General features: G+C 42.1%; 1 protein-coding gene across 2 annotated transcripts in view; it reads left to right on the top strand.

The window, feature by feature from the left end:
- The first annotated feature begins 6,894 nt into the window (after positions 1-6,894).
- Positions 6,895-12,460, top strand: part of TERF1 (telomeric repeat binding factor 1) — a 38,812-nt gene continuing 33,246 nt past the window's right edge. Inside the window, exon 1 of one of the 2 annotated variants that reach the window (XM_050802640.1) lies at positions 6,895-7,283. In XM_050802640.1, coding sequence (XP_050658597.1) covers positions 6,971-7,283 — 313 coding nt within the window. In that variant the 5' untranslated portion in view covers positions 6,895-6,970. The remainder of the gene's footprint in view (positions 7,284-12,460) is intronic. The other variant, XM_050802641.1, reaches the window with a different exon arrangement.

The following is a 12,460-nucleotide window of genomic DNA, read 5'->3' as shown; positions in this document are numbered from 1 at the left end:
TGTATTTTTCCATTTAACTCTGATGTCAACCCTCTGAGTTTGGAATCATTATTTCCAATAAGACAGATAAAGAAAGAGGCATAGAGAGGTAAAGAATCATTCCCACTGTCATGCACGTCCATGTGAAGAGACTACCAAACAGGTTTTCTGTGAGCAATAAAGCTTTTTAATCATTTGGGTGCAGGCGGGCTGAGTCCAAAAAGAGAGTCAGTGAAGGGAGATAAGGGTGGGGCCGTTTTATAGGATTTGGGTAGGTAAAGGAAAATTATAGTCAAAGGGGGGTTGTTCTCTGGCGGGCAGGAGTGGGAGTCACAAGGTGCTCAGTCGGGGAGCATTTTGAGCCAGGATGAGCCAGGCACAAGATAATGTCATCGCTTAAGGCAAGGACCAGCCATTTTCACTTCTTTTGTGGTGGAATGTCATCAGTTAAGGCGGGGCAGGGCATTTTCACTTCTTTTGTGATTCTTCAGTTACTTCAGGCCATCTGGGCGTATACGTGCAAGTCACAGGGGATGAGGATGTGCCAAGTCACAGTCGTATATGTGCATGTCACAGGGGATGCAATGGCTTGGCTTGGGCTCAGAGGCCTGACACCCACAAACACACAAAGCTACGCAGTGAAAGAGGTAGATTAAATGCAAATATTCAGATGAGTTAGATTTTCACTTGATATAGTGGAAAGATAACACTGGGTAAGACTATCAACAACCACAATTATTATATTGAGTTCTTCAACCATCAAACACCTCTTTAAAGTAGGTGTTGTTATTCTTACCTTACAAATGAGAACATAGGGGTAAAGTGTCCAATCAGTTTGCTCAAGGATAAAGAGAAATTGGTGGAGAAAGAATTCAAACTTAGGCCAGGCACGGTGGCTCATGCCTGTAATCCCAGCACTTTGGGAGGCCGCAGCAGGAGGATCACTTGAGGTCAGGAGTTCGAGACCAGCTTAGTCAACACGGTGAAACCCCCTCTCTACTAAAAATACAAAAATCAGCTGGGCGTGGTGGGGGGAGCCTATAATCCCAGCTACTTGGGAGGCCAAGGCAGGAGAATCAGTTGAACCGGGAGGTGGAGGTTGCAGTGAGACAAGATGGTATCACTGCACTCCAATCTGGGCAATAGACCAAGACCTAGTCAAGAAAGAAAGAAAAGAGAAGAGAAGATAAAAGAAGAGAAGAGAAGAGAAAAAAAAAGAGAGGGGGGAAGGAAGGAAGGAAAGAAGGAAGGAAGGAAGGAAGGAAGGAAGGAAGGAAGGAAGGAAGGAAGGAAGGAAGGAAGGAAGGAAGGAAAGGAAAGGAAAGGAAAGGAAAGGAAGGAAAGGAAGGAAAGGAAGGAAGAAAGGAAGGAAGGAAGGAAGGAAGGAAGGAAGGAAGGAAGGAAGGAAGGAAGGAAGAAAGAAAGAAAGAAAGAAAGAAAGAAAGAAAGAAAGAAAGAAAGAAAGAAAGAAAGAAAGAAAGAAAGATTCAAACCTAGAACTCTGACTCCAGAGCCTGAAATCCTAACTGCATGGGACTGTGCTGTCCAGTATGATAGCCACTAGTCATACTTGGCTATTTGAGCACTCCAAATGTGGCTACTCCAATCTGATATGTGTGTAAGCGTAAAATACACACAGGATTTTAAAAACTGTTTTTTTAAGTAAAATATCCAAGTTTTAAAATTACATGTTGAAATAATAGTTTGGATATATTTATAATATTAAAATTAATTTCACCTTTTTCTTTCTATGCTTTTTAATGTGGCTCCTAGAAAATAAAAAATTAAAAAATTAAAAAATAAAAACATATATGTGGCTCGTATGCTGCTTTAAAAAGTAGAGGCTGTTCATGGTTTTCTTTCTTAGTGCTGTCAAGGTCAAGGTGCTTCCTGTTATTTCTCTATTCAAGGGTAGAAAACATCACCAGGGTGCACTGTTTTATTGGGCATTGATTTATTTCCAAGGGGTGGAAACGGATTCTTCCCCTAGGTCCCCAGCTGTTTGTATTCATATTCTTTTACTCACACGCAATGTTAATTGCTTTTGCTTTTGGAATATGTGTTTTATTAAAAATATTGGCTAACCAAGGACTTGATAACGGCATACACTAGAAGGTTTTTTGTCTGTTTTGTTTGTTTGTTTTTTGAGATGGAGTTTCGCTCTGGTTGCCCAGGCTGGAGTGCAATGGTGCAATCTCAGCTCGCCCCAACCTCCGCCTCCCGGATTCAAGAGATTCTCCTGCCTCAGCCTCCCCGGTAGCTGGGATTACAGACATGCGCCACCACACCCGGCTAATTTTTTATTTTTAGTAAAGACCGGGTTTCTCCATGTTAGTCAGGCTGGTCTTGAATTCCCTACCTCAGGTGATCTGCCCACCCCGGCCTCCCAAAGTGCTGGGATTACAGGCGTTAGCCACCGTACCTGGACCTTTTTTTTTTTTTTTTTTTTTTTTTTTAAACAAAACAATCAAACAAAATGACCATGGAGACTCAGTCCTGGGTTCCAGTTTTCAATGAACTGCATTTTCTTGCAGAGTGAGCCCGCACCACCACAGTGCCTGTATTCTGTCAGACTCACGCTACACTCAGATCCTGTAATGCATGAAACAACTTAAAAAAATCTCAAGGGGTCACAAAGATCTTTTAAATATGTTAAAAGCTCTAAATGATTAGAACTGCCTAAAATAATGTTTCTCTTCCTGAAACCTGCTTTGTTTTAAACTCAAAACATTCCTTCAGTCCTTGGGCATTACTTTATTGATTCCGAAAAGGGAGGAAGTCTTCACGAGTAGGAATGTGTTTCTTTATCATTATTATTGTATTATGTCCACTACCTCAAAATGGAGTGGTTCATTTTATGTGTATGGTTCGGTAGCTAGCAACCCTGGTTCTATATTGGGATCACCTAGAGATACTTTGAAAAACACATATGCTTGAGCCTTGCCCTTAGAAATTCTGATTTAGTGAATACGAAGTATAACTCAGCCAACTGAGAACATGTGACATGCGGTCGAGGTTGAGAACTATTTATGAGGATAGCAAAACTAGTGTTTTAGGCCCTGTAAAATTTACGTTAAAAAAATCAGTTTATACCCAGGTATCTCCCCTCTGCATCTCTGTTCAAACCTTTTTAATGAAATCCCTCTGGCTTAGACACTCTCCCTGTGAAACCACCTTTGCAAAAATCATAACTGAGAAATTACAGTGAAAGAGGTCTGACCTAACCGACACCACCTTGCTTCTAACATTCAAGCTGTTCATTCCTAGGTGTAGGCCAAACTAACTTTGGGAGGAACTTAGTTTATAGTTTAGCTTTGAAACAAAGAATATAACAGCACTTTCCCCCAAATAAACCCCCTTCCTGTCTGGGGACTAGACTGCCTTTGCAGGACTAACAAATTAGCTACAAGATTAGAAGTTATGGTTTAGCAGTGATGCAACTGGAAGCTGCAAGATTCTAAACCTCCCCAAATGGCTCCTGGGAATGAAATCACTATTGTGAAATCTAAGATCAGTGCTTGAGATATTTTGCAGACCCTGCACTGGATAGATCAGCCGGCACCTCCCAGATCAATAAACAGGCTCATCTAGTCTTGCGGCCCCCACCCAGGAAGTGGCTCAGTACAAGAGGACAGTTTTTACTCCCTAAGATTTCACCTCTGACCCGACCAATTATCACTCCTGACTCACTGGTCCCCTACCCACCAAATTATCCTTAAAAACACCAATCCTCGAGTTTTCGGGGAGATTGATTTGAGTAATAATAAAACTCTGGTCTCCCACACAGCTGGCTCTGCATGAATTACTCTTTCTCTATTGCAATTCCCTCCCCTGTCTTGATAAATCAGCCTGTCTAGGCAGTGGGCAAGGTGAATCCGTTGGTTGGTTGCACCTCCACCAAACTCCTATTAGGGTTACTGTTAGCATCACTCATTAGTCTGATGTTTATGTACAATGTGTGTGTGTTGCTTGTCTTCCCAACTGGTCTATAATTCTTTATGGAGAGGAGTAGTATCTTTATATTAAGAGAGAAGACCACCCCTCATATTGTCTTATACCCAATTTCTGTCTCTAAAGAAAGAAAAAGTAAAAACTAAAAGGCAGAAATGAAATCCACAAGCAGACAGCTCGGCACCACACCCTGGGCCTGGTAAAGATCGACCCCTGACCTAATTAGTTATGTTATCTATACATTACAAACATCATATAGAAAAGCACTGTGAAAATCCCTCTCCTGTTTTGTTCTGATCTAATTACTGGTGCATGCAGCCCCCAGTCACATACCCCCTGCTTGCTCAATTGATCACGACCCTCTCACGCTCACCTCCTTAGAGTTGTGAGCCCTTAAAAGGAACAGGAATTGCTCACTCGGGGAGCTCGGCTCTTGAGATAGGAGTCTTGCCAATGCCTCTGGCCGAATAAGCTCCTTCCTTGTTTAACTCGATGTCTGAGGAGTTTTGTCTGCAGCTCGTCCTGCTACAATATTTACCATGCATCATCCTAGCGCAGTACATTTCACATAACAGGTACTCAATAAAGGATGTTTCATAAGTACATATGTAGTTTGGATATTGATGAGACACTTATAAATGCAAAAATAAAGCAATGTATATAATTCATAATGAGACCATTAGTTTATATTAGCAATGGGATAGACTAAAATATGGGTTAAAACACAATTATTTAATATGGTAGACATAAGAATTTAGGAAACTTATAGATTTCAAAGTGTTGTTTAGGAAATAGTCCAAATCAAAAACAGTCTTGGGAAATGCAACAGCATGGGGAATGTTATCTAGGTTTTATGGGAATCTTTCCACAGTATCTCTGCCTACTGGCATCCAGAATCATAGATGTGTGCTTACCTGGCAGGGGAGATACCATGATCACAGGATCATCAATGATTCCAATGGTGAGAAATCAGTACCTGGCAGTAGAAATCGGCACTTTACTGTGGGAAAGCCTGAATGGTTAGGAACCATGTGGGATATGAAGTCAAATCTGCTACCCCAAACCTTCAATCTTTGGTTTCAGGCGGTGCTCTTAGGATCATCACAAAACAGATTGAATCTCTCCCCTCATAACAGTCCCATTAAATGATGTAAAGTCAACTATACTTGTGAGTCTTACTCCATGAAGTCAGGTTTGCAAGAAATATAATTTTACTCAAGGGATGACTTTTAAATCACCGAAATCACACAGGATTCTCTTTCCTAATCCACTCCAGCCCAAAGGCACTACCTCCTAATACCATCTCACTGGGGGTTAGGGCTTCAGCATGCAAATCTGGGAGAAAACAAATATGCAGTCCATAATACTAGGTTCATAATGTGCTGTAGCCCGTATTCCCTTAGTCTCTATCCCCATTCCACTGTGTTATTTCAAAACAGAACTTACTTCCCATGGGACCATTAGAGCCTGAAGAAGAGATCTCTTCTCATGCATCATCGTTTTTCCCGGCAGCACAAATATTCTGCTCTTCCTGCTAACGCTAACACTATTTGAGCACTTACTATTTCCCTGGCTCTTTTTTTTTTTTTTCTTTTCGGTAGAGATGAGATCTCACTATGTTGCCCAGGCTGGCCTCAAACTCCTGGGCTCCAGTGATCCTCCCACCTTGGCGTCCCAAAGTGCTGGGATTACAAAGTGAGCCACTGTGCCTGGCTGAGGTTTTGATTTAAACTCTTTACATTTACTAAGCTCTTTAATCGTGCAGGTATTATTACTATTCACATTATACAGACAAGAAAATTGAGACATAATTTACCCAAGGTCACACAGCTAGTGAGTAACTGGTAGGGAATATTCCAACCTAAGCAGTCTTAATACTAGAATACAGTGCCTTAGTTACTCAACACTTAAAGTGTATCACCTTAAAGACAACAACAAGAAGTATGTGAAAATGTGGAAAGGCTTTGATGATGTTGGATGCCTTATAAACAGAAGAGCTTTTAAATTAAACTTTTTAGTCAGTTATCACACACATACTGAAAAGTGCATAAACGATGTTCAGTGAATTTTCATAAAGTGAACACACTGATGTAACCATTACCCACATCAAGGAACAGAAAACGGAGCCGGGTGTGGTGGCTCAGGCCTGTAAACCCAGCACTTTGGCAGGATAACTTGAGGCCAGGAGTTGGAGATCAGCCTGAGCAACAGAACGAAATCCTGTCTCAAAGGAAAAAAATAATAATAATAATAACCAGACCACCCATCCCCACTTAGAATTTCCTTTTGTGCTAAGTTTCAAAATTCAAAATAAGCATTCGCTTATTATTTTCTACAAACTGCATCCTATAGTCGTCTCAAACCTTGATTCAGATACATTTCCATTAGTAGTATAGTCTTTCTAAAGCAGTGATTTCAAAATGTGGTGCCCAGCCAAGTAGCATTAGACTGTCAAATTCAAGGACCCCAAGCTAGACCAGCAGAACAGGAATTCTGGGAGTGGAACCCAGCAATTGTGTTTTAGCAAGCCCTCAGGCTGATTTTGATGCATCTTGAGGTTGGAGAAGCACAGATGTTAGTCTGTTGGAATAGCTGTGGCTCGTTGATCAAGTAGTAACAGATGAATACTAAGGTTTAAAAGTGTTATGCTTTACTAACAGTGACAAGTTCTCATTACCCATCTCTTTCTGAAATAGGCTACAGGCAAATGCGTTTTCATTTTAAATAACCGTGTTGTTGCTCCAGTCAAGGTTGCATTTTACAAGGAATAAGGAAGATAAAGCTGCCTCCCCCTATCCTAATCTCACTCCTCGCTCAGCACCGGGTCCTCCAGTTTACTTACAAAGCCCTGCCCTAGACTGGCGGAAAATTCAACCCACAGAAGCAGGAACAGGTCTCGGCCAATCAGAAGCCAGGCTTGAGCCTCTCGCCCATCTCCCGCCGGCGGAAGAGACTCTCCGCGGCCACGCCCCGTGCCCTCGAGAGCGACCCAATCGTTGCTCGGCGCCCGAAGGGGCAGTACCAGCGCGAGCCATTGAACATGGCGGAGGACGCCTCCTCAGCGGCCCCAAGCCCGCGGGGCTGTGCGGATGGTAGGGATGCCGACACTACCGAGGAGCAGATGGCAGAAACGGAGACAAACGACGAGGAGCAGTTCGAGTGTCAGGAACTGCTCGAGTGCCAGGTGCAAGTGGGGGCCCCCGAGGAGGAGGAGGAGGAGGACGAGGGCCTGGTGACCGAGGCCGAGGCCGTGGCTGCCGGCTGGATGCTCGATTTCCTCTGCCTCTCTCTTTGCCGAGCTTTCCGCGACGGCCGGTCAGAGGACTTCCGCCGGACCCGCAACAGCGCCGAGGGTGAGGGCGGACCGCGTCCGGGCTGGGGACTATGCGGGGGCCGGATGCGGGCCCCGTGGCGCGCGGCAGAGGGCTGGTTCCCAACGTCGCCGAGGGAGGTGGGGAGAGAGGGGCTGCTGCGGCCGATAAGTTGAGAGTCCGAGGCTCCGGGCTGAACTTGTTCTAATCCCGGTTCTGCCCGTTGTCAGCATCTGAGTTTTTCTCAGATTGTTTTCCTATTCGATAAAATGAAAATAAGACCCTGTTTAGGTTTGATGCAAGCATTAAATGATTTAAAATGTATACAGTTCCACTCAACCCAGTACCTTTGTCTCTTCTGGCGCTTTCTCAGCCAAAATAGTCAGGTATTCCTGTGGTAATATTCAGCAGTCACTGTGTGGCCTCCAGTGACCCCCCCCCCCCCCCCCCGCATCAGTGTTATATGTTAATTTGTGAGCTCTTAAACCTCATTTGGCCTGCTGGCTGTACAGCAGTTACTTTCTGTATAGTCTCTAAATAAAAGTAAATGCTGGCCACATGCCTGTAAGTCCCAGCTACTTGGGAAGCTGAGCGGGGAGGATCGCTTGAACCCAAGAAGCAGAGGTTGCAGATCGTGCCACTACAGTCCTGCCTGGGTGACAGAGTGAGACCCTGTATCAATAAATAAATGAATGAATGAAACCGTTCATGAAATCTGCTGCTCAGACAGCCTATAAGTGATGGACAAAGACATAGATCCATAGAAAAAACCAGCATAGTTTTTTCAGTCTAAGGTTCTCCCAGCTCAGATGTTTGAGTTGATTAGCGGGGCCTCCCCCGCCCCGATCCCGCTCCTGTCCCAAGATGGGGTTTCACTGTCTCCCAGGCTGGAGTGTAGTGGCGCCATCACAGCTCACTGCAGCCTCAGCCTCCTCAGGCTCAGGTATCCTCGCGCTTCAGCTTCTGGAGTAGCTGGGTCTGCAGGCGTGCACCACCACCCGCAGGTGTAAGATTACAGGCGTGAGCCACCGCGTCTGGCCTAGTGTAGCTTTTTGAAAAATAACAGAAAGATGTTCTGGTACTTCATTCATAGTTGGCGCTAAAATTACAGTGCAAGTATATGTTTATAATACTATAATTGTGCTATTTAGTAGAATTTTCAGAAAGACATATTGACATTTCGTCTTCACCATAATCCTGTGAGTTAGGCAAATAATCTTAGTTTAAGGTACTGATAGGTTATAAGGGAGTGTTTCAGCTCCATGCTTTACCTTCCAGTTCCAAGATCTTTCCTCTATATTGCAGTTAACTCTGGAGCCAGGGATACTTAACATTAAGTAGAAAATTAAATCCTGGAATGAAGCTAGTTCCTCAGAATTATTAAAAAGTTCTCTTAGAGTTGGAGACATCAGTATGAACTGTTTAGCTCATGTAGGTATAGATGACTTAGAAATATTTACATATGCATGTGTAGACATGTATTTCCTTGCTCTGTCAGATAAAAGGGCACAGAAGCAACCTAACTTTGAGTACACCTAGCATCCCGATCTTGGTTTCTAATAGCGTTCTCCAATAAAAGGAACCAGGGCTGTTTGGAGAAGTGACTGATTCTGGAACTAGGACAGGAAATATACAAAATAAACCTGGAACATCTTGTAGTGCCAGGAAGTAAGGAAGTGCAAAAAAAAACCAACCAAACACCTCAGTGGTGGGGTTAGAAAGGGACACAGAGCCATCTCCAAGACCTCCCAGTGGCCACAGCTGAACCACTAGTGCAAGAACATAAAGTGGTATTAGTGTATAAGCTTAAAGTATATCATAAATATCCACGAGTCCATACTGATGTGAATAAATAATTGAATAAATGGGAGAAGAGGCAAATCTTGCATGCAGTATTCCAAGTATTAATAATTTGATGTCGCTACTCCATCCTCAAGGAGGTGGAACATAACTCCTTGAGTGTGGTTTGCACACAGTGACTTTCTTCCAAAGAGTACGGTATGGAAAGGGGGCAAGAGAGAGTTAAGTTCACAGTGGAGAAACCTGACAAACACTACCTCATCTAGGTGAACAGGGCCAACATCAGCAGTAATAGTTGGTGATATGTTCACTTGTAATGAAAATAGAATTTTATCATTGTGGTCTTATTCCCAAAAACCCATCACTTCAGTCTTATTGTCAGAAAAGCATCAGACAAATCCCAGAAGGACATTCTACAAAATACCTGACCAGTACTCAAAATGTCATAATCAGAACCAAGGAAAGTCTGAGAAACTCTTGTAGACAACAGGCTCCTAAAGAGATAAGACTAAAAGTAATATGGTGTCCTGAATGGGATCCTGCCACAGAAAAAGGACATTAAGTAAAAACTAAGGAAATCTGAATAAAGCATGGATTTAGTTAATAATAATGTGTCAACACTGATTCATTAATGTAACACAACATACTAATGTAAAAGGTAAAAAAAAAAAAAAAAAAGGAGAAATTGCTTCAGGGTATATGGAACCTATCTACCATTTTTACAGTAATTATGTGAGTTTAAAACTGTTCTAGAAAATAGTTGATTTTTTTTTAAAGAAAAAAAAAAAAATCCTGTTCATAAAAACATCCCAGAGCCAAGGTTAAAAACAAATTAACAACAAAAACCCACCTTCAGAGTTGTAGCTCAAGACTGAAGGAATAATCTAGGCTACTCTCATTATTTTAAAGTTAAGGGCACAGAAACCAAAGAGAGTCAGCTATTTTTCAAGTTGCACTGCTAATCAGTGGCCAATAAGCAAACTGTGAACAGTGTTATTTTTGGGTTCCCATTTTTAATTTTTAAGGACTTTTAATTTCTTATTTTATTGAATCTCAGTTTTCAAAATTGTAAAAATATACAATTCTTGATGCTTTCTAGAAAATTCTTAATTCTTTTATTTAGACTCAGAATTACTCTCATATCTCACAGATCTCAGATAATACCTTTTATAGACTGTTAACCCTACCGTGGGAAGCAGTGTAGTATAACAATTAAGAACATGGACTCTGGAGTAAACTGTCCCAGTTTGATTCCTGGCTCTGCTACTTTTTAGCTTTAACCCTGTCAAAAGAAAAAATTACAACTAAGTTTAGTTTAAAGACCTCACTTAGCTTTATTGTGATTCTGGATTCAGGTAATACTTTATTCCATAAAATAAGTGCTCAATGAATTGAGCAGTTGGAGGTTGACTTTATAGACAGTAAGGACTTAAGGAAGCTGAAACAACAAAAAGAAGATTGGTTGTTTCACAATTACTTGTAAGGCTGGGACAGGGAGACAGAACAATAGATCTGTGGGATGCAGAATGGATGTTGTGTTAGCAGGCATGAAAGCAACAGTAATTTGCTTGTACATATGTCTCCATCAGAGCTCTTGACTGGTTAGGCGCATTATCAATGAGCAATGGTATTTTGAAACGAATCTTTTCTAAGCAGTAGATCTCAATAATGGGTTTAAAATATTGAGTAAACCATGGTGTAAACAGAGGCACTGTCATCTAATCTTGTTCCATTTCTAGAGCACAGGCTGAGTTGATATAGCATAATTTTTAAGGGCTGTTAGATTTTCAGAATAAGAAATGGGCAATCGGTTTAACTTAAAGTCACTAGCAGCATTAATCCCTAACAAGAGAGTCAGCCTGTCCTTTGAAATTTTGAAATTAGGCATTGACTTCTCTCTGGCTATGAAAGTTCTCTATGACATCTTCTCATATGAGGCTGTTTCATCTACAATGAAAATCTGTTGTTGGCTGGATGCAGTGGCTCACACCTGTAATCCCAGCACTTTGGGAAGCCAAGGCAGTTGGATCATTTGAGGTCAGGAGTTTGACACCAGCCTGGCCAACATGGCGAAACCCCATCTCTACTAAAAATACAAAAATTAGCTGGGCATCGTGGCATACACCTGTAATCCCAGCTACTCAGGAGGCTGAGGTACGAGAATCGATCACTTGAACCTGGGAGGTGGAGGCTGCAGTGAGCCAAGGTCACGCCACTGCACTCCAACCTGGGTGACGCAGCGAGATTCTGTCTCAAAAAAAAAGAAAAATCAGTTTAGTGTAACCACCTTCATTTGTGATTGTTGCTAGATCTTCTCAATAACTTGTAGCTTTTACTTCAGCACTTGCTGCTTCACCTTGAACTTCTATGTCATAGAGATGGCTTCTTAAACTTCATGAACCAGCAACCTCTGCTAGCTTCCAACTTTTCTTTTGCAGAAAAGGCTCCTTAGACTTGCTGTGTATTAGGCTGTGGCTTAAAGGAACATTGTGGCTAGTTTGACTTTTTTTTTATCCAAGTCAAACTTTCTCCATATGAGCAATAAGGCTCTTTTACTTTCTTATCATTTATGTGTTCAGTGGATTAGAACTTTTAATTTCCTTTGAGAACTTTTCCTTTGTATTAACAGCTTGGCTGCTTTAGGCACAAGAGGCCTATGTTTCAGCCTATTGTGGCATTTGACATCCTTTCCTCACTAAGCTTAATCATTTCTAGCTTTTGATTTAAAGTGAGAGACATGCACTTCTTTCACTGAAACACTTGGAGGGCATGTAGAGTTACTCATTGGTCTAATTTCAATATTGTTGTGTTTCAGGAAATAAGGAGGCCTGAAGAGAGGGAGAAAGGGGAGGAGCTGGTCAGTGGAACAGTTAGAACACACACAATATTTATGGAATAAGTTTGTGTCTTATATGGCCATGATCTGTGGTACTCCAGAACCTTTACAATAGTAACATCAGAGGCTATTGATCACAGACCACCATACAGATACAATAATAGTGAAAAAGTTTGAAATATTGCAAGAATTATCAAAATGTGACAGGTACAGGTACTGTTAGAAAAATGAGGCGGGCACATTGGCTCACACCTGTAATCCCAGCTACTCGGGAGGCTGAGGCAGGAGAATGGGGTGAACGTGGGAGGCGGAGCTTGCAGTGAGCGGAGATGAGCCCCTGCACTCCAGCCTGAGCAACAGCAAGACTCCGTCTCAAAAAAAAAAAACATGGTGCCATTAGACTTGGCTCAAGCTGGGCTGCCGTAAACTTTCAATTTATAAAAAACATGCTATCTGCAAAGCACAATAAAATGAGGTATGCCTGCACCTATCCTTGGTGGTACTCATTAAAATTTTAATTAGTTGCTTACATAACTTTTTGTTTAATTTGTGTCGTCTCAGATTAAAACCTTCATGGGGGCGG

Source organism: Macaca thibetana, chromosome 8 (assembly GCF_024542745.1).
Source record: "Macaca thibetana thibetana isolate TM-01 chromosome 8, ASM2454274v1, whole genome shotgun sequence".
Lineage (NCBI taxonomy): Eukaryota > Metazoa > Chordata > Mammalia > Primates > Cercopithecidae > Macaca > Macaca thibetana.
This window is presented reverse-complemented; position numbering and strand designations above follow the sequence as displayed.